The sequence below is a fragment of the Gorilla gorilla genome, chromosome 9, assembly GCF_029281585.2.
Source record: "Gorilla gorilla gorilla isolate KB3781 chromosome 9, NHGRI_mGorGor1-v2.1_pri, whole genome shotgun sequence".
In the NCBI taxonomy this organism is placed as follows: domain Eukaryota; kingdom Metazoa; phylum Chordata; class Mammalia; order Primates; family Hominidae; genus Gorilla; species Gorilla gorilla.
Genome location: NC_073233.2, coordinates 121,224,584 through 121,250,048, shown reverse-complemented (window position 1 = coordinate 121,250,048; position 25,465 = coordinate 121,224,584). Strand labels below are relative to the sequence as shown.

The following is a 25,465-nucleotide window of genomic DNA, read 5'->3' as shown; positions in this document are numbered from 1 at the left end:
CAATTACATTATACTCTGGGATAAGACCCAGGCATCAATAATTTTTTAAGCTCTCTAGGTGAGGTAAATGTGCAGCCAAGTTTGAGAGTCACTGGTTTACTAGAAGAGAAGAGAACTTACTATAAGAAAACAGCTGAGGTTACCATTATATCTTAGTGGACCTGGGAAGTCCCTCCTCCCAAATAAACCACAACATGTGTACTGGGACCTTCTGTTCATATTACTTAAGATCAGTAGGGATGCCCCCTTCAAAAGGCAGGATTGAAACTTATGGCTGAAACTAGACCATTTACACAGGAGGCCCTGCACCTGCCTGCCCCTAGTAGTTATAACTCCACAGGGAATGATTTGACAGAGACATACGCTAAATCTAAGACATCCAGTTAATGAACATTTATTGAACTTCTTTTATATGCAAGACATTGTGCCAAATCAGATGCCCTTCAAAGGTTTAGATATGAAGAGGTTAAGAGTTCAAGCTCGGGAGTCTAAAATGTCCCGGGTGGATCCTTGTTCTGCTACTCAGCAGAAGTGGCGTGTTGTTGGCCAGGCCGCCTAACTTTTCTGACACTCATTTTCCTGACCTAGAAAATGAAGACAATAATAGTATCTCTCTCAGGTTGTTGTGAGAAAGAAATTATGTAAAACACTTGGTGTGGCTCTGGGTAACAGAGTATTAGCTGCTATTGCTGCAGTTATATCAGCAGCAATTCATTTCAGAGCAAAAGAGAAAATCTAAATTTAATAAAAGAGCAATAATAATAAAAGAGAGAAGAATAACAACAATAATAAAAGAGAGAACAATAATTGTTGGAGAAGCTTTTAGAGATACACTTTTGTGTATATCATTTCCCAATTCACTGCTAAGTGAATAGAAGTCATAATAAAAATAAATGTGCACGATTGTTCAGCCCAAACCATGTGCCAGGCACTGAGCTTTATGGTTCATATGGATGATCTCACAAAAGCTTTATAACAACTCTATGAAGCAGATACAGTTATTATCCCTATTTTATAGATGTGAAAACTAGGGGTTGGAGAGGCCCAAGGTCACACAGATAACAAGTGGAAGAGCTGGAATTTGAAATCTGGCCATTAAACTCTCAAGGGTTTAAAAATGACACCAAATCTCCTTCAGAAAGGTGCTAAAGAAAAAAGCATATAAATGCTACAGAAAATGCTACTGAAAAAAATCAGTGGAAGAAAATATTCTCTAAAATGCAGTCTTTAAAAGGGCATGCAAAGAAGGAGTGATCTGGGCTGAGTCTTAGTGACACAGAGAGGTGAAGAGAGGATGGAGGGAGAGTGGGCTGGGCAAGAACCTGAGTGAGGAGAGTATAGGGGGCTCCGGGGACGGTTCAGCTGGGATCGAGGGGCAGTTGCAGGGTGGAGAGCAGACCCCATCTTGAGCTAAATGGCAACACCATATGGTAGCCTTGCATGCCACACGGGAGGAGGGTGAGTCACCAATGGCAGTGTGGAGGTAAGCTGGTAGGAAGGTGGCATGCAGACGTGATCAGAGGAGGGAAAGGCTGAACAAGAGGTATGGTGGGCTGAACAATGAGAGATGAGTAAGGAGACCAGAACAATCACTTAGAACAAGGGCTAATGTCTGAAGTCCTGGTGAGAGTGGGAGGGAAAGGATGCCAGAGCTATGTCAAAGAAAGATCTGACCAGCATCAACTAACTATCAATGATAAGGGCTATGGAGGATGTGAAGTCAAAACCAGGGGCCTAGATACCTGAAAGACATGGTGTGTCATTAACAGAAAGAGGTCAGCTAGGGCAGGGAGTGGGAAAGGCTGAGTGAGAAGATGAAGAGTTGGCTTCTAGACATACCGAGTTTCAGATGACATCAAGACTATCAAAAGGCACCTGCAGGAGGCAGCTGACATGCAGCCCTGGAGCTGGGGAAGGGGAGACTGGGGAAGTAGGTCTGAGAGCCTTTTGCAGAGATGAGAGTTGAGCCCATGAGAGGAGAAGAGAGCTGTAAGGGAGTAACTGTAGAGAGACGAAAGACAGGGAGCAGAGGGGTGACCCCTCATGAATTCACAAAGGATAAAATTGAGGAAGCAGGAAAGGAATGGTCAAAGGGAAAAGAGGAAACTCTAGCACTTCAGCTCATGAAAGCCAAATATTCACAGTGCGTTCACTGGCAGAGCACCGGGGTTACAGCAGGCGGGGGAAACCGAGCCCCAAGCATTAAAGTCTTGTCCCCCAGCCTATCGTGTGTCACTGTGAAGTGCGGATAGTTGTGACTTTGCCTTCCTCAGACAATGACGCAAAAGGCTGCTAATGGATTTTTCTCACTAATAGGCCCACTCTCCTTTGATCATGTGTCGACCCTCACGAGAATTTTCTTGGGTGAACCCCAGCTTCCCTTTAAAGGAATCCTGCCTTCAGAGGAAGATGTATTTCATTGTGCAAGAAGTGTTCTGCTGAGAAAGAAATGATTCTGCTCCTAATTGAAACCAGCTTTGCTGCCTTATCTTCCTTGACAAGAAACATCAGTCTTGAAATATCATCACATAAGCTTGTCTCTACCAATTTAAAAGTGTCCAAAAAGATTAAATTGGCATGAAAGTACTAATACTATTAGTAATGGAGTGCCAGTGACATTCACTATTGATACATTAATTTTAAAGAGAGCAAAAGCTTTTCTTTTAATTCACAGCTGCAACATAAAACAAATCATTATTAGTTTTTAGAACTCTTCGTATATTTTTTTTTTTTCTCATTTCTCCAAGTGTTTACCCAAACCTCTTCAACTGGGAGCCTCGCTGGGCATTTAACAAGATTGGCTGCTGAGTGTCAGTGTTTTTTAATGTCAGCTCCATTGGGCCTGCTTGGCCTCGGTTTCACCGTTAATTACATTGTACTTCAATTAACATTTGGGAACAGGCCAGTGTGTTATCCTGAATCAGCATGATGGTATGTCTGCCCCTTTGGCCTTTTTCAGATCAGAAAAGATACTCTTGGTGAACCTGTGAGGAGATCGTGTTTCTTCCACAGAAGGGAATGACATCCACATCCAGGGATTACAGGGTTTAAAGTTGCAGTGGAGAGGCCCTTTATAGAGGTTTAAGAGCAAGGGCTTAGAGTTAGACAGACACTAGCTTCATGATCCTGCACAAGTTACTTAATCAATCACTGAGGCTTGATTTCTTTGTCAGAAAAATAGAGAAAATAGTGACACTGAATAGAACAGAATAGAATTTCGTGAGCATGCAGCAAATGATGTTGTTTGCTGTTATTACTGGAAAAACCAAGGAAAACATCCTTGCCTCTCTCTTCTCCTGCAGAATAATGGTAGAAAAATAAACCATTATCAAGCAAGGCGACAAAGCAGGTTAGTGGATCTATGATGGAGCTGTGAGGAGCTTGACGTCATCAGCTTTGGGCAACTCTTATAACTTAAAGACTATACCTGTGCAATGGGACAAAATTTGCCACACATTTTATCTTCTAAGGGATAAAGAAATTGGACACTCCAGATGTCAGTGTTAGAGGATCCCTAGTGTTTTATGAATGATTATAAGCAGAGGTGACTTTCTCATTCATCTCTGTTTCCTTTGCTTACCCTCTCAATAAGAAATAAAGCAGATATGGCCAGTACGCTGCTAGGAAAGTGTCTTCTTGTTTTGGGACATACTCATTAGGCTAGGGTAGGTGTGCTGTACCCAAGAATTGAAGCCACAGGATAAACCTGGCACATTCTCCTGGTACCTCAATTTTACTTGATTCTAAGTTATTGAAAATCATGCTATTATATCAAAACAAAGAGATAACTTTTATGAAGCGCTGTGCAAAATTAACAAGGTTTTTCAGATAAAACACACATCTTAAAAGAAATTTCATGCTTTCTGCTTCTAGTCCCTCTCGAGGGGCTCATGTTCATTCTCCTCTGCTGTTAGCAGCATAGTGCAGAAGTCTGAGAAGCACTAGTTTTGGTTACTTAGTTAAAACCCCCGTGACAGAGTAATTTAGGGGAATGTGGATTAAGGGTTACTTAAATATTTGGTCATGTCCCTAAAAAGTGATCGTATTATTTTTCTTTTAGTAACTCTTAACATTTCCACCAATAGTCTTTATGTCTGTGCATCCTTGACCATCTATTTTGGCAGATTTCAGAGGAAATGCCATGCGTAGAATTATTTTATCTGCTCAAGGCCTGACTAAAGTTGAAAAATAGGAACTCTTTCTTCTGATTATTCCTCTACAAATAGAGGATATTATATTTCCAAATTATTAGGGCTGGAGGGAAAAAACACAAACTGACAAGGAAGAACAGCATTGCAGAAATAAGCTCCAATGGCTGGCTCTAGAAGACAGAAGGAGGCATTTCCAGTATCACACAGAACCAAGTGTCTGATAACACAATAGTAAAGAAGGAGCTGAAATAAAATAAGACACTGAAAATTCAATAGCAGCAGCTCCCTGGATTGATTTCTAGGAACTAGGCACTTTCTGTGCATTGTCGTGACCCTCCTAACAATTCTATTCTATCCCATTCTACAGATGAGGAAACTGAAGCTCTGGCTACAGAGGCTATACCCTTTCCTATCTTGATACACTGGCAGCTGCCTTCTATCTACTTCAGCCCAACACCATCATGTGGGAAAAGAAACACTCTCTTACCTTGAGAGCCCACTCACAATCCACCAGTGCCTTCTCATAGTCCTCAAGTTTCATATAAGCCTGTAATGAAACCAACAGCTGATATTCACACACAACTCTGCATCAGGCAGTTTTCAGTTCACACAGAAAGAACATTCGAACAGTAGAATGTCAGCGAGAACTATCCCCTACCTGGATCAGTCATGGTCCTGCCAGGAAACAGATGGCACACTTGCACTGGGCAACTGAGGAGAGTTGAATACAGGGACCTCTTCCACGGTGAAGGCAGGGCTTAGGGAACCTGACAAGGGATGCTACAGAATCGCAGGGCTAGCAATAGTGGACAGCCATTACCACTGCTGTAATGGAAGGGGCAGAAGGAGGGAGCAATGAACAAAATGTGGGAGGACAGCTCTGCGAAAAGAACTGCCTGACATGAGCTGAGGCCTTCACCAGAGCCGAAGGCCAGGAGAATAAATACCCCAATCTCACTTTTCCTCCTTCCTTCTTATTTTATTGGCTGAATGCAAATGGAAGCTAGAGGGCTAGGAAGCCAAGGAGCCAGTCCACACACGTCAGCCCTCCAGGGCACAAAGCAGGGAAGGATCTAGAGGGACAGAGAAAATACCCAGCTCACTAGCCACATCCAAGAAGGAAGAGCTGGATTCTGGAGTCTACCCTGCTGTGAATGTTCCAGAAAAACACCAAATGATAAAGGGAATAAAAAAGACAGATAATTAGAGCCCTCATACACTGCTGGTGGGAATTAAAATGGCACAGCCCATCTGGAAGATAGCCCGGAAGTTCTTCAGAAGATTAAATATGTTACCATATGACCCAGTAATTTTACTCCTAGGTATATACCAAAGAAGAATATAAATATACATCCATACAAATGCTTACACATGAATGTTCATAGCAAAATTATTCATGATAGTCAAAAGGCAACAATCCAAATGTCCATCAGTGATGAAAGGATACATAAAATATGGTATATCCACACAATGGAAAATTATTCAGCAATAAAAAGAAATGAAGAGTTGATACATACTATAACATAGATGAATCTTAAAAGCATTACGATAAATGAAAGAAGCCAGTCACAAAAGGACAAATGTATGATTTCATTTATATAAAATGTCCAGAACAGACAAAGGTATAGAGACAAAAAGTAGATCGGTGATTATCTTGGGCTGGGAGTAGTAATGGGAGGATTGGGGGAGTTGACAGTTGAAGATGGGGTTTTTTTGGGGGATGATGATGAAATGTTCAAAAATTGATTGTGATGGTTGCACAACTCTGTGATTATACTAAAATTCCATTAAATTGTGTACTATAAAAGGGTGAACTGTATGGTATGTGAATTATATCTCAATAACGCTGTTATCAAAAGATAATAAAGCTCTGCTTCTGTCCTCCCGAGCACAGCAGAAAAAAAAATCAAAGAAGTAGAGTGACATATGAGAGTCAGAGCATCACCATGAAGCCTTAGTATCAAATGCCTGGGGCACTCTTTTAGAATCCCCTAGAATTGGGGAAAATCTTGAAAATCAAGAATTGACTCAGAATTCTGTGATCCATTCAAACTGAACTGATTGAGAACTTAGTTCAATGTTTCTAAGGACTAGAGGAATATAAACAAATGAAAGACTATAAACAAGCACAATGGCTACTAGAACCTCTCTATTAATTACTGGACACAGTAAGTGGTCAATAAAGTCTTATCAAATTACACTAAGTAGCTCTGAAGCACTCTTCTTCTGGAAAGCTCCCTGAGAGACAGCATCGATCATCCCATTTGTACGAAAGGACAGCCAAGCACCAGGAGCGGTGGCTTTTCCAGGGTTCCATCAGCCACCAATAATAAAGCCAGTACTACACATAGGATTGTCCATGATCAAAACTGTACCAGGGCACTGCAACACAATCTTAACAACGAACCTCATGAGATATTTACACGGACAAGCCAATTGTGGGGTCAATGTTGCAACTCACAGCGAATCCAAGTATCCAACCCAAGTGAGGAGGGAGTAGGCAACAGCCAGCAAATGAATTGAAATCATGCCGCTCTTGGCTCCCATAGCAAGGAAGCTGTGAGTGGTGCTTTCATTAACTCATGTTCTGTACTAATTAGAGAAGACGACTCTTTGAGCTATCTGTTCTGTAAAGCATCATCCTTTTCTCCAGGGTCTCAGGTTTCATTTGAAAATTAGAGGATGTGAAGAGGAAGCTGGCATCATTCTAGACAGCTGTGGCCATGATTTCATGGCACTATTATTTAGGATACATGCAGACTCTGAAGAAGTCTTTATGGGTTCCAACAATTTCTCTACACAGCCTTTTACTTTTTTTTTCTTTCTCTCTTAAGGCTTGGATTAAACACCCTATAACTTCCTCAATCTCTTTTGCTTTTGCACATTTTAAAAAGGAACTACTTTTTCCAAACATCAATTAAACTCCAGATTTATCTAAATTATACCGGCAATCTATTGATCATAACATTAACTCCAGGGGAAAAACAAAGCAATGAAAGGTTAGGTTTTCTCTCTAGCAAGCAACACTCAATTTACAGGGTCCTTATTAAGTGTTTTCTGACACTGCATGCATACAGGGGAAGCATTTTAAAAACAGTCAATGGTTCAAACGGTTTGTAACACCAGGGAGCACATTGTCCATTATTTTGTCTCTGCATAAGCTTTCTCCTTGGGAAAGCTGAGGAATCACTCCCTCAAACCTTTTCATTACATTTCCTTATATTTATCCACATTCATTCTTAATGTGATTCTTCAGAACTAATCAAAGTGCTGCTTAAAAATGAGTGCAGTGAAAATATAACTAATTTAGATGAATCAGAGTATAGACAGTCTGAATTAGATATGTCTGAAATTATATAACTTTTTTAAAGCAATTCAATTTTGTTGCTTTCAAATAATTTCAGAGTAACACAACTGAACAAGCACCAGTAGGCAGATGTTTATAGAGACAAAATTTGGTAATAAATAAGAAGGAACTATAATTATTCTATTAATTGCTTGCATTTAAGTGATGCCTCTGAATTGTCAACAGAAACTTAACTCCCTTAATTGGACTTATTGTGCTTTTAACGTTACGTAACTAAAAAAGGATTTATTGAACATCTGCTATAAATAAAGCATTGGGGGAAAAAGTATATGGCAGTTTTTGCCGTCAAAAAGTTTATAATCTTGTTCGGGTAATGCAATGTACTGCTAAATCAACCTCTGGCCATCTTTTTTACCGATTCACTTCCTTATAACAAGTTTTCTCCAAAATTGGGATAGTTTAAATGACACTTCAACTCTAGTCTAACATATCCAAATTGCTAAACTAGTGAGATTATACTGCTTGGACTTATTTATCAAGTCACTGTCACTCCCCAGATGTTTCGGCTTCCGAATGTCCTGTTTCTTGCTTGCAGTCCTCTTCCTCAACATCCCAGAGCCAGACATTCTTAATCTCGAGTTAGGGAAATTAGAGCTGATGAGGACTCTGCTGAGCCTCTCCCTCTTGCAAATGACAAGGCATCAAGTCCACCTCACACAGGTCCTGCTGACATATTCTGACCATGGGGTAATCATGTCCATGAATCTGCCAATTTTTCAGGCCTGTCCAGCAGAGAACTCTACCACACAAAAACTAAACTACTTTTCAAAGATAAGGTCACAGGTGATGGTTTTGTTTCAGTTGAGAGCTATCAGCCTATCCCTTCATTAAGTAGTAAATAAACATCTGGGTGGTTTTTACCTGGTGTTCCAGGAAATTGAGCTCATTTGTGACATATACTAATGCATAAAAACTTTCAGAAACCCAAAATTTCCAAGAAATTGGCTCCAGGACCATTGGCTATCCACTTTATCCCTGTTGCAGAATCTTAAAGAGAGACTGATACAATGAATGAGAAACTAACAGGTGGGCATCCCCTAGGAGTTAAGACTAGTACCAAAAAAGGAGGCTGAAGAAATCTGTTGGTAGCAGAATTCTAAGGTCCCATAGGTCATTTCATTCCACTAGTTTTCTCCTTTATCCACAGGGACAAGTGCCTGGTCACCATCAGTGATGTGATGGAGCTGACTTATACTATGGAGAGAGCTGATAATGGACAGCTCTTCCCAAGTCCTCCTGTAGTGATTCCAAATTAGATCATGGTGAGAATATTTGCATCACGGAAACTGGTAAATGCTACGTATAAGTCAGCTCCTCCCACACTTAAAACAAGAGCCAGTTCTTATAAACATTTCCCAGCCCAACATCTAGCCTCATCTTTGTTTTCCCAGGTTTAGTGGCAACTATTCCCTGAGAAAGCCCCATGGATACATCCTTGCCTCACTGACCTGGGCTCGGTTGGTGTACAGAACTTTCATGTCCTTCAGCTTCTCCAAACCCTCACTGTAGCGCAGGATAGCTGTTTCATAATTGCCTTCAGCAAATGCTTCATTCCCTTTTTCTTTTAGGGCTATGGGAATATAAGTTACACAGGTGAGCTCTCACCACACATCAGAAAATCTCTCAGACTTTATTCCCCCGATTTTCCAATTCTATTTCGAAGGTCTTCACTCCTATTGATCCTAAAGGGACTTGACACTTGTTTTTCTCTGCAGATACTTCAGGACCAGCTTCTTCAAGTATTTTTTTTCCTCCAAATCCACCCATGTCTTCTAAGTAGATTCTCAGAAAAAGTAAATGTTTCTGCATTGAGGCTGAGAACCATACTAAGCTTGCCACAGAGACCAAATCTGCACATTCGGTGTCCCATAAAGAGGGTCAAATAATTAATTTTCCCAACAAATATGGAATCATTCAGACCTGCAGCACGCACAGCCCTGGGTGGTATAAAATAAAAGTGAAAACATTCTTCTATCATATGTATCTCCCTGCAACATACACAATCCCATCCCTTCCTTTTCCTTGATGTCTCCTCTCCTATCTCACAGCTGTTTTATTTTTCTTTTCCACTTCTTCATCTATGCCTTAGGCTAGCCAGTGGCAGCTCACTCTCACCCCGCACTACTTCCTGAGCATTGTTTAGTACAATTCACTTTGCTCTGCTAAGTGCACAGGGAAGCTTCAGAAAGAGGTTTCACTGGAGGTAGGTGTATCCTACCCCCTGCTTGTTGCAGCAGGAACAGAGAACAGACCACCAATGATTTCCTTCTGGCCAGGTCCCATTGCCTCAAGCCCATCACAAACCTCACCACTGGGAATCTAGATGTCCTCAAATGTCAGCATACAGGCTTTCGTGTGCTCTTTCTAGCACAAATCATCCCAGCCATTGAAAAGTAAGGACTGACAATTACCATCCGCCAAGACTTTGTTTTCCCTTCTTCTCTTGGCTCGTTCCTTTGCATCTTTCTCCACAGATGCCAAGAAGGCCTCTGACAGCAGGGTAATTTCAGATATTAAAAAGAAAAATCCAAATACTATAATCAGTTCTTTAGCTCAAATTCGAAGTGTTACTTTAGAGCCACACGTATGCATATGCACACAGGCACACACACGCACACACACCATTCTGAGGCAACTAAAATGACATTTTCTTAATTTGACATTAAATGGTAATCTGTGTGATGTATTATTACACATGATGGCTATGACTCTGCTTCAAATTTGAATTATGTCTTTTAAAAGAGTTTTTCTTTGAAGAGAGATTTTTTTGTTCCATTTAGCATAATGAGCTTCTGAGCTGAGCAACAGAGAAACTATCTGGATCCCTTGAACAGGGTAAATTGGATGATACAGAATAACTGAATTGAGTTTACAAAAGGTTGACCAAGAGAAAATAAAGAAAAACCTCTCAGGGACATTCCCGCTGATCACTAGTAACAGAATGGGATGATCAGTAGGTTTTTTTTCACAGGTTGTTTGTAAGCCCAAAGGCAATAATTTAAGGGTCTGGGAGCTACAATCAATCAAAACTGGTCCTATATAAAGAAAGAAAATTGGGAAGGGAGATGCTGTCCTTACCTGAGTTTATTTCTTCTGCACTCTGTAGACGTAGGTTACCATAAAAACAAAGAAACAAATTTCAAAAACCACTCTAATTTATATGCATATAAACCAAGAAGGCAAATCAATTACAAACAAGAGCTCATTTCTTTTAACCATCAAAACTGAAGGGCTCAGAATTCATGGGGCTTGCTTTAAATCAGGAGATCTGATTATGGGCACAATTGCTATAGGACCGAGTCTGCAAAACAAGGCTGCCCAGGTCAAGGGACCTCAGCTGTGGCTTATGAGTTGGAAATGAGTTAGAATACATTACCTTAAAGGTACAGCTTAAATATATCACACAAGCTCAGGGGGCGGAGAGGTGAAATTTTCATTAAAATAGATCCAAAGGGTTGTTTAAAGATAACCCAGAAAGATCAAAGGAAAAAAAAATCAAATTTTATACTTTCTTATAAAAAATAAATCTAAGAAACAAAAGACCATTTCAGCCTTGCTGGACAGTTTGAGATTAAACTACTGCCTAGGTGTAGGTCTTCTCACTGTAAGTACTTATATAACTTCTCAATAGAAAAAGAAACCTTCATAGCAGTTTGTGGAGGACTGATCATAGTCTTGTTCAAGGTGGTCCTGCATTCATCCTCCTCCTGGTCTTCCTCCATAAGCAGTAGTCTCTTTTCTGTCTCCAGGACAGCTTTCTGTTGCACAACTGGGTCATCAGAATTCATCTCCTGAATTAAATTGGCTAGAGAAGAAATCAGATGTGACTTAATCAAACAAGATACTCAAAAGACTCTATTCACTAGAAAGGATGGCGCATAAAATGCATGGGAAAGATCTTAAAGAAAAAAATAGAGCAATAGAAAGCAAAATAGAGCAAGCAGAACCAATGAGAAAAAATTAACAACAGGTTTTTTTTTGTTTTTTTTTTTTTGCCTAGAAAAAGTTGCAGGTGAGTATAGCTATTAGCTTTAAGGAACAGAGTTTTAAGCCATTATTCAATTCAACAATAATTTATGGAGAGCTCATTATGAGTTAGATATTATGCTGATGCTATAGATAACAATGATGAATAAAAAAAGATCCTTTTTTGAAGAGTTTATGAACTTGTGTGGGAGACAAACATGTAAGTACAGGCAGCTCAAAATCGCAAAACAACAGCCCTTAACCCTATCCTCACCTGTCTTCACTTTACTGCTTATCCAGCTTAGATTCCACGGTCAATCACTCAGCAGCCATCCTTCCCATATACTCAACTCCCTTGCCCTGCTATCTCACCTAAGAGACAAAATTCCAGCTCTACATAATTCCAATTACCCAATTCTCTCAGTCTGCATTAGGAATGCTATGTACTGAGGGAGACAGATAGATGCCTGGGGGACTGGTCCAAACTCAAACTCAACTGGACCTTCAGTGATGCCCAGCAATCCTTGTTATCCTGGGCAAGATAGCCTGTCATTCCCCCAATGACTTTTAACAGTTTGCAATCTAAACCTGACCATCTCAAAAAGATGACCTTATTTATCAATTCAGAGAGGAAAGAGATGCCATCGACTTCCTGCTATTAAAACTACAAAACTGCCTATACCTACATCCATCTTTCCTTACTACCAGGAAAAGGTGCCCATTCTTCTGTAAGGTCAGTCCCTCATCCTGGGCCCAGGATTCCATTGTCATATTTTGCATAATCAGGAACCCTGCATCACCAATTAATAATCCTATTGCACAATATTTTCAACCTATTCCATTCGACCAGCTTCCTTCTAAATTATGTACTTTAAATCTCTCCTAATGCTCTGTCTCCTCCCCTTCACAATGAAACTTCTTAATTCGTTTTCCTGTTCCAATTTCTTCATTTCCCACTGAGTCTTCAAGGAAATTTGAAATTTTTAATTGTACAATATTTCAAGCATACAGAAAGTAATATAACATTTTTGTTTCTATGCCATTTATAAGTTAATGGTATCTTTTCTCCAGCATGCTTTAATACTTAGTATTTGTATCATTTAGGTTTTGCTGCATCACACACCACGTCAAAACTTAGTGGTTTGAAACAAACCACCATTTTTGTGGCTTAATTTACAATTATCTATGTCAACAATTTGAGCTGAATTCAGCTGGCCAGTTCTTCTGGTTTCAGCTGGACTCACACATATATCCATGGTCAACTGTCAGTCATCTAAGTGGCTCTGCTTTAGAAAGTCTGCTGGCTGTTGGCTTGAGAAATGCGAGCAACCAGGGTAAGTGTGTCTTACCTTCTCATGAGTAGTATGAGTGCAAGCCCCAATTCAAATGCACTTTTCAAGCCTCTGCTTGTGTCATGTTTGCAAACATCCTTTTGGCCAAAGCAACGCACATGGCCAACCCAGATTCAAGTGGCAGAGAAATAGGCTCCACTCTTGATGGGAAGAAAGGAATCTGTAACCATTCTTGCAATCTACCAGAATATTTGCGTATGTAATATTTAAACAATTTTTTTAAAATAGTTGTATAAAATGTGCATTCATTTGCAACCTACTTTTTTCTCTTAAGATGCTTTAGAGATGTGTTCTTGATACACGTTTCCAGTTGATTCATTTAAACCATTATATATACCATAGTTAATCCATTCTTTTATTGATAGCCAGGTGGTTTTTTAGTTTTTTCTAAAGTAAATAAATGCTGAATTGAATACCTGTATGTACATATTTCCTTGTGCACATATGTTACATATCCTTCAGGATATGGCTGTACCAATTTTTATTCCTACAAAAGAGTACAAGAGGAAGTTCCCATTCTTCTACATTCTTATCATCACTTGCTAGGTTAAACTTTTTAATGTCAATGTAATGGATGGGAATGGTATCTCATTAACATTTTAATTTGCATTTTGCTGAATTTGATTGGAATTGAGCATCTTCTTATCGATTTGCACCCATTTGGATTTCTACGAAGAGCCTACTCCTATCCTTGGCCAATTTTCTATTGGGTCATTGTCTCTTTCTTATTAGTTAACATAATTTCTTTTTTAAAAAATTCTTTTTTTTTAAGAGATGGTCTTGCTATGTTGTCCAGGCTGGATTTGAACCCCTGGGCTCGAGCGATCCTCCTGCTTCAGCCTCCTGAGTAGCAAAGACTACAGGCACACACCACCATGCCTGGTTGATTTGATTGTGAAACAGGGGAGTTCTCTGATCCCCCTCGCAGGACATGCGACAGGGGTGTGGCTTGCCTGTTCAGTCACCACCACTGCTCAAACCCCTGAGGGGAGGGGGAGAACGCAGACGGACAAGTGCAGGAGCCCAGTTGGGCGCGTGTTACAGCGTGTCCTTTTAGCCCTGCCATCTGCGGACGACTTGAGTGTTAACCAGCTTGACGGACCTCTGCCTTTTCACAAGGGCAGAGGGAAGTGACAGCTTTTTGTATCCCGAGCTCTTGCCCAGCGTCCCCGGAAGAATCAGGTCACACACAGGATTGAAGGATGAATGTGGGGTTTTACTGAGTGGTGGAGGTGGCTTTCAGCGGGATGGATGGGGAGCTGGAAGGGGGGATGGAGGGGAAAGATGATCTTCCCCTGGAGCCTGGCCATCCAGTGGCCAAACTCCTCTCAGCGTTCAGACATTCCTCCTCTTTTCTCTACTGTGTCGTTCTGCCATTTGTCTGCTTGTGTCCTCATCTCACCTGCTCGTCTGCTTCTGGAGCCTGGGGTTCAGAGTTTACATGGGCACAGGATAGGGGAGCATGGCAGGCCAAAAGGCAACTTTTTGGGCACAAAAACAGAAATGCCTGTTTCCACTTAGCGCTGCAGATCTCCTGGCTTGAGGGTGGGGTCTTTACCAGGGAACCACCCTCTTCTATCCACTATTCCCATCTCCTATCCGTATCAGTTGTATATATTCTGGACTGGTTACATGTATTTCCAAACATCTTCCCCTTGGGTATTCTTTGTCTTTTCATTTGTTTTTATGGAATATGTTGTTGAAGAGATTTTAATTTTAATGTGTTAAATATTTTCCTTTACAATTTAGGTCTTTTGTGTCAGTAAGGTTATAAATATACTCTCTTACGGTGTCTTATAAAAGTTTTAAAGTTTTTTTCTTACTAAGGTATGTAATTCACCTAGAGTTGACTTTCACATAGGGCAGAGCATTATTTGTTGAGAAGTTCCTGCCAGCAATGTGTCTCATCATCCCTGTTATGTGTGCAAATCTTCTCCAGGCTCTTCATTCCTCTCCCCTGATTGTCCTTTCCAGCACGAAAACCTCCATGCATTGATTACTATGGCTTTATAATAAATCTTGAATGTCAGGTAGGGAAAGTTGTCCTGCTTTTTTTTTTTTTTTCCTGCAGAGTTTTCTTGGCTCTTCTTGGTCCTTTGCTCTTCCACGTAAACTTTGCAATCAGCTTGCTGAATTTTAGTACATACTACTTTGGGGGTTTTGATCTAAATTGTATTTACTGCATAGAATATTTTAAAAATTGACATTTTTACCAAATAAGTCTTCCTAGGATTAAATATGTCTCCATTTATTTAGCTCTTCTTTCATGTCTTTTAATTAACTTTTTTTTTAAATTAACTCAACTGCACACTTTATTCTAACTTCATTGTTTTTCTCCCTAATGCCCTTTTTCTATTCCAGGATCCCATCCAGAACACTATATGACATTTAGTCATGTCTCCTTAGGCTTCTCTAGGCTGCGACAATTTCTCACCCTTTCCTTATTTTGATGACCTTGACAGTTTTGAGTAGTACTGATCAGGTATTTCACAGAATACCTTGCAATTTGCTTTTATCTGGTATTTTTCTCACGGTTAGACTGGGGTTACACATTATGGCATATCAGAGATGCATGCCATCAGTGTGCTTTATCAGGAGGTTAACCTTGATCATCTATCCGAAATTGTGTTTGCCAACCTTTTCTACTGTAAAGTTACTTTCTTCCCTCTCTTTCCATACTGTACTCTTTGGAAGCAAGTCACTAAATGTATCTCACATTTAAGGGGTAGAGATGCTCCACCTCCTTGAGGGAAGAGTCATTATATAAATTAGATGGAATTGATTTACTGCTCTCAGGGTAAATACAAATTCCTTACCATGGTTTCCAAGGTCTTTCCTAATCTGGCCCCTCCATATTCAGATGGGACTCTTCTCTCCTTGATCTCTTCTTTCCAGCCATATGGGGCTTTTTATTCTTTTAGTTCCTCAAAAGCACCACACTCTTTCTTCACTCTTAGCTTTCCTACTTCCTTACTTCCCACCCAGAACACTCCCCTGTCATTTCCCCAGTGACCAACTCCGACTCACTCTTCACATTTTGCCTAAATCTCACTTCTTCAGGAAAACTTTATTTAATTTCTGTTATGGACTAAATTGCATCCCCCCCAAAAATTCACATGTTGAAGCTATAACTCCTGGTATGACTGTATTTGTAGATAGGGCCTTTAAAGAAGTAACTAATTATTGCCCTAATCCAATATGACTAGTGTCCTTGTAAGAAGAGAAACACCAAATATATGCACGCACAGAGAGATGACCATGTGAGGGCACAGCGGGAAGGTGCCCATCTGCAAGCCAAGGAGAGAGGCCTCAGAAGAAACCAAACCTGCTCACACCCTGGTCTTAGATTTCTAAACTCCAGAACTCTAAGAAAATAAAGTTTTGTCATTTAAGCCAGCCAGTCTATTTTGTTACAGCAGCCCCAGCCGACTAATACAACCTCCCAAAGCTGGGTTAGATCCCTACACTTTATAATTCTCTGTGTCTCATATTGCATACTTGAAATTACTGTTTAATATCTGTTTTCTCCACCGGACTATTGATACCATGAAAAGAATAATTCTTTGACTGTATTCTCTAGGCCTTACCAACACTCAACACATAGCAAGAGCCCAAGAAGTAAATGTACAGAATCTATATACATGTGGCTACATAAATTTAAATTAATTGAAACAAGCCACATTTCAAACCTGGGCTGCAGCCACAAACACACAGAACCCTAAGCACTAGACCACAGCGTGGAGTTATAAGCCACATTTCAAATGTTCAGTAATCATGTGGCTAGTGGCTACCGTAGTGGACAGTGAGGATTATGGAACATTTTCATCATCACAGAAAGCTCTATTGGACAGCACTCGTATAAATGATACCTGAATGAACTTTGAGTATGCATAAACGTTAGCCAGGTTAAAAAAAAAGATGAAGAGGCAGTGGGAATGGCAAAGACCCAGTGCAGAGTGTGAAACACAGAGTATGTGTGGCAAAGTATCAGCAGTTTATTGCTGCTCAAGCGTGAGGTAGGGAGATATGAGAGAGGTAAGGACAAGGTCATGGGAGGACTTAAGTCCTGATGAGAGCTTGGGATTTATTATGACTGCAAAAGGAATCCAAGCAGAGAAGTGTCTGGGTCAGATTTGCATTTTAGATACATTACTCTGTGGGAAGTATAAGCCTGGAGACAGGAAAAACAATCAGAGGGTTGTTGAGATAGTCTGGGTGAGAAGAACCAGAACAAAGGGAGGGTTGGAGAGGATGGCTCTCCAACCAAACTAGATGGCTAATTGGATGCAGGGTTATGAGTTGGGAGGAGTCCCAGATGACTTGTAAATTTCTGGATGGTGGTGTCACCAACTGAGACCAGGATGAAGGTGAGGGTAGGAGAAGCAGGTTTTATTTGGGAGGGGGAGGGCAAAGGGGAGGGAAAGAGATGATGCCTCAATTTTGGACACATTTATTTGTGGGATACAGTAGGTATGACAGTACCATAGAGGCAGAGGCTCAGAAAAGAAGGCTAAGTGTCCATGTAGATGTGGGGGTCATGAGCAAACAGGTGGCAGGTAAAGCTACATGTTTAGACCAGCTGAAGAGAAAGGTGGCAGTGGGCCAAGGCCAGAGCTCCATGGAACAGCATTCAGGGATGAGCATTATTCATGTATCATTTACGATGTCACCCAAGCTAGCTTTAAAACCACTTTATTCCTTGAACCCATACAATCTGCTAGAAGCAGCAATTTGAGCATATTGCCTGTATTTACTATGTAAGGTCTGTTTGCTTGTTGGTTTGTTTGTTTCTATACTCAAGCAAGCTCCCTGAACAGGGACTGACAGGTTTGGAAATTCCTGAATGTGATCTGTGGGATCAGAGTACATTTCTTTGAGACCCAACCTGCCTGAACTTGGGAAAGGACTTTCTTGTCTAGAGAGAGAGAAGGGAATGATGATCATAAGCCATCCATGTAATTTGATGGATCCTAAAGGAAAGCCATTTGATTTTGCCTCTGCAGCTCTAAAACAGAAATGGCTCTACTCTAAAACGGGAGGAATCTCACACTGATCAGTGAGGTTCTTGACCCTTGAAGGGAACAGCTGGGTTCATTGTCAATGGGGAAACAGCAGCTTGTTTTGACTGGATTCCACATAGAAGGATACAAAATATGGAAGAAAACTGTCAGCCTGAATTCCTATCAGAATGTTAACAGTTTCTCTGATACCAATTAACAGCCAGAATATACAGCCCTGAGGCTATAACTTGCTTCTCAATACCCTTCTCTTTAATTTCAATTACATTTTTTTCCTAAGAGTTATAAACCTGTCAAGCCACCCAGGAACTTAGAGCAATCATTTCTCTTTATCTACTCCACTTCTCTAAAGCAGAAATTAATTTACGATTTACTAGTACTTACAGATTTCATCCACATTTTTAAGAAATTTCTGCAAATCTTTCTCTTGATCAGCATCCATTGTGAACCGGAATCCCTAAGGGATGCAGCATAATGGTGAAATTAATAATAATAAAGCACTAAACAGAATGGTCAGGCTTATTAGCCTTCTAAAACTAAGAGCCAAGTGATTATTTTTATGACAGTTTTGTTCATGTCAATGAATAACAGCAGGGTGATCCCTTTCATTCCAACTGCTGTTTTAGGCCAAGAGGCACTCATTTATGTGAGGCAATGCTTCCAGAAAGCTTCCAGCCCTCCTTCCAGTGCAGAAAACGCTCTGCAAATAGTTCTTCCAAAGCCAACATCAACCCCGGCGATTTAGGGACCTGGCATGGAGATGAGAAGAGAGCAGATGACAGGTTGCCAAGGATAGAGAAATACACTAACACCTGACTTTGATCATGACAGGCTGGTCTAGTCAGAAGCTTAAATGTGGATGTGTGACAGGTAACAAACTTGGGGCAATTTGCATCTAAATGTCCATACTTGTTTAAAATATGCCTTTGGCTTGTTTCTGAAGAGTGAAGAAAGGGTACAAATTGACTGAAGGGATTAGAACATAATGTTACCATGCTCACCAGCGTCTCTTCTGCTTTAGGTACCTTAGATATTATTTTACAGTTGTTTTTGTGCGAGAAGACCCCGTGGTGTACCCAGCAGTACTCAGTGGTTCATCCACAGATCATAAAAATCATCGGGAAGATTGTTAAATATACAGCTTCCTCAGCCGTAGCCCGAGATTTCAAGTCAGTAAACCCGGGACATTGCCCAGCCACGAATATAGATTTTAAACACTTTCCAGGTGATTCTCATTTATGGCCAGGTTTCATAGTAGTGTAACACGCTTCTAACACGTAATCTGCCACGAACAAACTACGAGTGATTTAATCGAGTCTCAGTGTCCTCATCTCCACCAGTTACAAGCTGTGTGATTCTGGCTAAATTCACAACCTCTCCGAGCCTCAGTCCTCACCCATACTATGGGAACAGTAAGAGAGAAACTACGAGGACTATTCTGGGGACTGATGTAAAGCACCAGGCACGCGACGAGTCCTCACCGTGAAGCACCCTTACCTATATAAAACACGGGGTGGGGTTGCGGCTTAACTGAATAATCGCTAGGGTTTCTTCCAGGTCAAATCTTTTCAACTCCCATGGAACAGAGGCCCAGTCCAGTGAATTAATCTGCCCAACGGTATGAAGGTTAGAAGGCAGGCGCGCGGGTGCATGGACAGGAGACAACCTCTGTCTACCAGGGCATGGATCTCAGGGTCCTCACTGCCTGGCCAGTGCCCCCCCACGCTAGGGTGAGAGGGCCAGAGCCGGGTGATGGCGAAGCGGCGCCGCGCTCAGTGCTTCACTCGGTAGGGCTGCGGCAGCGGGGACCTGTGCCCGAGCCCCGCGCGGAGCCTGCCCCAGACGCGCGCTGCCCGCCGGGCGCAAAGAGGCCAGGCCGCACGCACTGTTGCCCAGCAACCGCTCCCAGGCGTCCGCAGGTCCCGGGCCCTCCATGCAGGTCCCAGACCGCAGCCAAGACCTTCCCATGCCCTGGGGCCCAAAGCAGCGTCCTCTGCTCGGCTCTGAAGGCCAGTGCAGGACCAGCCCCCAGGGGGGATTCCGGGGTACGCCGCGGCACCGACCTTATTCGCCCAGCTTTGGACAGGAAATGGCGCAGTGACCCGCCTGGGCTGGGGCGGGGCCAGGAGCCAGGGGCCCGGGGCGGGACCAAGGGCGGGGCCAGGAGCCAGGGCCCGGGGCGGGACCAAGGACGGGGTCAAAAGCCAGGGGGCGGGACAGGGGGCGGGCATGGACCCGCGATCAGATTCGCCACCGCAGAGCTCTAGCTCCGGAGCGCGCGAAGTTGAAGGCCAAAGTCGAGGTTGGGATGCCCGATACCTGGCGCGGGGAGACGGAGGAAGCAAAGTGCTGGTAACTAAAGCAGCGCCTGCTGCTCGCCTTTTTTCTACTGAAGAAGGGTTGTCTCACTCCCGTTAGCTTAATATCCTTGCCCAAAATGTAAAGTCTCCAGTGTACTTGTGAATCCGGTTTTGTTTATTGATAAATGTGTGCGTTAGAAGACTCACACATTTATCCTTAGGAAAGTTATTTGAGTAACCTTTTTAATCCTCAGTTTTCTCACCTGTGAAATGGAGAAATGGCACTTTCTCATAAGGTTTATGGTTAAAGTGCTGTAACCGCCCAATAGGTTCACCTTGCTCACTGCCTAAACAGAGTCGATTTATCAAGACAGGGGAATTGCAATAGAAAGAGTAATTCACACAAAGCTGGCTGTGAGAGAGACCGGAGTTTTATTATTACTCAAATCAGTCTCCCTAGCTTTCAGGGATCAGAGTTTTTAAGGATAATTTGGTGGGTAGGGGTCAGTGAGTCGGGAGTGCTGATTGGTAGGCTAGGAGATGAACTCACAGGGAGTCAAAGCTGTCCTCTTGTGCTGAGTCAGTTGCCAGGTGGGGGTCATAAGACCAGATGAGCCAGTTTATCCATCTGGGTGGTGCCAGCTGATCCATCGAGTGCAGTGTCTGTGAAATATCTTAAGCACTGATCTTAGGTTTTACAATAGTTGATGTTATCCCCAGGAGCAATTTGAGGTTTAGAATCTTGCAGCCTCTAGCTGCATGACTCCTAAACCATAATTTCTAATTTTGTGGCTAATTTGTTAGTCCTGAAAAGGCAGTCTAGTCCCTGGGCAAGAAGGGGGTTTGTTTGGGAAAGGGCTGGTATTGTCTTTGTTTCAAAGCTAAACTATAAACTAAGTTCCCCCCAAAGTTAGTTTGGCCTATGCCTAGGAATGAACAAAGACCGCTTGGAGATGAGAAGCAAGATGGAGTCGGTTAGGTCAGATCCCTTTCACCATCTTAGTTATAATTTTGCAATGGTGGTTTCAGTGCCTGGTACCTAGTCAGTAGGAACAGGTGGCACGTGACATCCGGGGAATCATAGTAGGGTTTAGAGCAGAATGAACTAATGGGCACATTCATTCATGCCCCAAATACATGCACACAGCCCTAAAGAAATTTCAGTCTTTTTCTAAACAAAATCTCAGAGTATTATGTGCAGGGTTACCAATGGAAAAAAAGCAGGTTTAGGGGAAACTTGAGCTTAAGTTCACGGTCAGAAACACCTGGAACTTCTTGGCAAATGAGTGCTTTATGGAAACCTGTTTGGTAGGGAACAAGGAGCCCCTAGAGATGGAATTCGCCAGAGGGGAGAGGGATCCAGGCATGGCCAGCTAGCTCTAGTGTTGATTCCAAGTACAGCCTGTTGACTCTCTTGTGGCCTAGGCCCCATAGGATGCATGCCTGTGTCCTGTAGAGAACAGAAGAGCTGTTTGACTGAAGTCTCTATGATGCATTGGTACACATACCATCCTGCTTGGGTACCCCTCTAATGCAGTATAACACAAAGGGGCCACGGATGTTCTGCTCCTCTTGGCAGCTGAATGGGTACAGCATCAGCAGAGTGAGTCTTTTGGCTCATCAACTGCAGCAGGAGACCTGGGGATCCCAGCAGGACATGGTCACAGTGGCTGTCCCAAGGGAATGAGGTGCCTCAGGAGAAGTAGCAGACAGTGTAGGTGCCTGGCAGGAGCAAGGACATTGATGAGCACAGGCTAGGCACACCATAGGGATCCTCAGAAAGATATAGGGTACTTCACAGTGACCTTCCAGCCTGTGGGAATTGATGGAGACAAGAACCAGTGATGTTTTGGTTATCACCATTAGTATCACCCCATTTTCCTCTTAGGCCTGTGAGGCCTTGAACACACGAAGGCTATATGCCTATGGTCCCCAACCTCAGGGTGTTTCTTACCACTTTGAGGCCAGTAGTTCCAAATCACTTACTTCCTATCCTACTACTCTTTTCACTAAACTCCTTTCCTAGGTTCCAGAGGTATCTGCCCACAACTGACTGTACCACCTAACCATTCACTCACACATTTGTTCAGCTAGTGTGAGTGGCCTATAGTGTGCTAGATGCAGCGGAAGGCCCCTGGGGTGCACTTGACAAATATTCATCACATGCTAAGTGGTTAAGAGCTGGGGCTCTGGAGCCATTTTGCTGGGTTCAAATCTCACATCTCCACCTATTAGCATTCATTAAAATGTCTTGAAGCACCTACTATGCACCTTCTATTGTGCTATGTACTGGGGATCATATTCCTCCTCTTTTATTACTAACACTACTGAAACCTTCCTTACAAACTTTATAAAATTAATCAGGGAAGCAGGGAAGGAGAGAAATAAAATAAGCCCAGCTTGCAGCACATTCAGCATGAACCATGAGGTCAGCTTGTTCTCTGGCCTGCTTCTTCATAATTGTTTAGTGTCTGTTATCTCAGAATCACGTAGACCCAGTTACAAGATTATAGTTCCCCTTAACTGCTCTATAGTTAACAACTTGAACATAAAACATTATGTTTTCCACTTGGAGTATTCTTTCAGGTCCTGCATACCAGTGAAATTACTAATGTCAGCTGTTCTGAAGGACCCATTGACACCAGCTGGTCTGAGGGCCCCACTATGACCCTGTCCTGCTGGCCCCCCCAGGTCTCCTACTGTAGCTGACCAGAAGTTGACTCACCAAAGAATGCAGTTCCCAAATCCTGATACTTTCATCCCCCTTATCCCACCAATGGACAACCCCAGTTTTCTAGCCCCTCACCTCCATGATCTCCTTAAAAACCCCAGCGCAGCACTCCACCGGGAGATAGATTTGAGGGACTCCTCCTCACTGCAGCTCTCCTCCCCCTCACTTGGTGCCCTGTGATCTGATTCTTTCTGTGCTGCACATCCTTCTATCTCAATGTAACTGGTCTGTTATACACAGTGGGCATACAGTCTGTTGGTTCTATGCATCTGCTCCTGCTACTGCTAGATGTGTGACCTTAAGCAAGTTACTTAATCCCTGTGGGCCTTAGTTTCATCATCTGTAAAACTGGGTTGTTAAATGATTCTCTATCCCATAGGGTTTCTGTGAGAGGTACATGAGTTAATACAGGCCATGTGCTTAGAACAATGCCTGGAGCATTATCAATACCTAGTAAGTATTATTAACTATTACTACTACTATGATTCGTATGTGTTAGACCAGGTCCTCTGAACCTTGATTGTGTGTAGAAATTGCCTGGTGATCTTGTTTAAACAGGATAAGGGCTGAGATCTGCAGTGACATCCCTTTATGGACTGTGGCCACACTGAGTAGAAAAGTGCAGACACTTCATTAAATGCTGGGATGCAGCAGAGCACCAGTGGTACCTAGTCACCAGACTCAAGGAACTTATCACCCAAGGGGAATAAGGGTCAATAAACAAAATCATCATGTAAATTCTCATTGTGATAAGTGCTATAAGAAGTAAAGGGTGAAAAGCAAAGGTAGCACAGGGTGCCATGAAAGTCTAGTCTCAAACACTGGAAGTCTTCCCTGATGATGTGGTGTTTAAGAAGAGACTTGGGGGGTGAGTGGGCATTGGACAGTTAAAGAGGGAGGTGGAGAAAGAGCGAATGGCATGGGCAGTCAGGAAGGAGCCTGGTATGGAGGAGGAACCAGCAGAACACCAAGTTTGTCTGCTGCATGGAGAACAAAAGGTAAGCAGTGCAAGATGAAGCAAGGGCCAGATCACATTAGGCCTTTGAAAGCCATGTAAAGGTTTTTGGTCTTTATCCTAAGCATCATGGGCAGCCTTCCAGGGGTTTTAGCAGAAAAGTGACATGCTCAGATTTTTATTTTTTCTTAGAAAGTTATTCTGGCTGCGATGCAGAGAATGATCTGGAAAGAGGTGAGAGGGACACTGGTTAGGAGTTTGTTGTGGGTACTGGCAGTAGGAATAGAGATGAATTTGAGATGTATTTTCGAGGGAGGATTGACAGCAGGAAAGTATCAGTAATGACATTAGGTTTCCAGCTTGACCAGATTAAGGTTCTCCATTGGCTGAGCTAGAGAATATTAGAGAATAATGTTTGGAGAAAAGATGAGTTCAGATTTGTGATATCCAGTCCAAAATGCCCATGAGTTATCCAAGTATAGATGTGGAGTAAATTGATAATTGTCCCTTAATATTTGTTCTCCTCTTCTTCAGATCTACCAATTTTTAGCAAGGCCCAAGACACCTAGAGTAGACTGTGTTTCCCAGCTTTCCTTGTGTAATACACGATCAAGTTCTGACCAATTAGATATAAGCAGAGGTGGTGGTGCTACTTCTGGGAAGTGTCCCCAAAAGGATGCCGTTTTCCTTGCTGATTGGAATGGGGACCCAATGGCTGGAGCTGGGCCAGCCATTTTGGACCATGATATAGAAGCATTGTGTTGAGGATCTAGAAGGAGGTGGGGTCCTGAGATCATGGAGCTGCCTCAAGGGCTTTGGACTGCCTGACTTCATATTTCTATATGAGCAAGACATTGAACGCCAACAAGAGATACTTCAGTTGCTGGAAATATAATGACTTTTATTGAAGATTCTGCTATCTTGGGTTTTCTGTCACTCCCAGTCAAACCTAATATTAACTGATAAGGAAAGCACTCTTCATTTATTCATTCATTCAACTAACACTCTCTTAATGTTTATATCTAATTTTTCATCATAAGTCCATACAATAATGTTATACTAGCACAATAGAAATGTTAATACTTTAAAATGAAGCACAATAATGTTATACTAGCATAATAGAAATGTTGATATTTTAAAATGGAACACATGTTAATTTTTAAATGCACCTCATCCAATAAACTTTAAACATTGGAGCAATTTGATACTGAGATCATGAAATTAAGAAGGTTATGTTATTCTTTTTTCTCCTTGAAGTCATTTTTCCATTTTATATCTCCCCATACACACTTGGAATACTATCCTATTATGGAATTTTTTTTTTTTGTTTTTTGAGATGGAGTCTTGCTCTGTCACCCAGGCTGAAGTGCAGTGGCATGATCTTGGCTCACTGCAACCTCCACCTCCTGGGTTCAAGCAATTCTCCTGCCTTAGCTTCCTGAGTAGCTGGGATTACAGGTGTCTGCCACTGCGCCCAGCTAATTTTTGCATTTTTAGTAGAGATGGGGTTTCACCACGTTGGTCATGGTTGGCCAGGCTGGTGTTGGACCTCTGACCTCAGGTGATCCACCTGCCTCAGCCTCCCAGGGTGCTGGGATTACAGACGTGAGCCACTGCACCCAACC

The 25,465-nt window shown here is 42.2% G+C and overlaps 1 protein-coding gene across 17 annotated transcripts in view; it reads right to left on the bottom strand.

Moving 5' to 3' along the window:
* TTC12 (tetratricopeptide repeat domain 12) overlaps positions 1 to 19,992 on the bottom strand; it is a 51,793-nt gene extending 31,801 nt beyond the window's left edge. For 6 of the 17 annotated variants that reach the window (XR_010129198.1, XM_055356236.2, XM_063693532.1 and 3 more), the window contains exons 1-7: positions 19,918 to 19,987; positions 18,239 to 18,311; positions 11,160 to 11,323; positions 10,597 to 10,618; positions 9,930 to 10,007; positions 8,967 to 9,088; positions 4,639 to 4,698 (exon numbers count right to left, since the gene is read on the bottom strand). Coding sequence is in view for 16 of the 17 variants with exons in the window: in XM_055356236.2 (XP_055212211.2) it covers positions 4,639 to 4,698; positions 8,967 to 9,088; positions 9,930 to 10,007; positions 10,597 to 10,618; positions 11,160 to 11,323; positions 18,239 to 18,296 (504 nt within the window). In the remaining variant the exon portion in view is untranslated. Of the gene's footprint in view, positions 1 to 4,638; positions 4,699 to 8,966; positions 9,089 to 9,929; positions 10,008 to 10,596; positions 10,619 to 11,159; positions 11,324 to 12,833; positions 12,977 to 18,238; positions 18,312 to 19,351 lie in introns of all 17 variants that reach the window. The other 11 variants (XM_019037468.4, XM_055356231.2, XM_055356230.2 and 8 more) reach the window with 8 other exon arrangements.
* Positions 19,993 to 25,465: the final 5,473 nt, after the last annotated feature.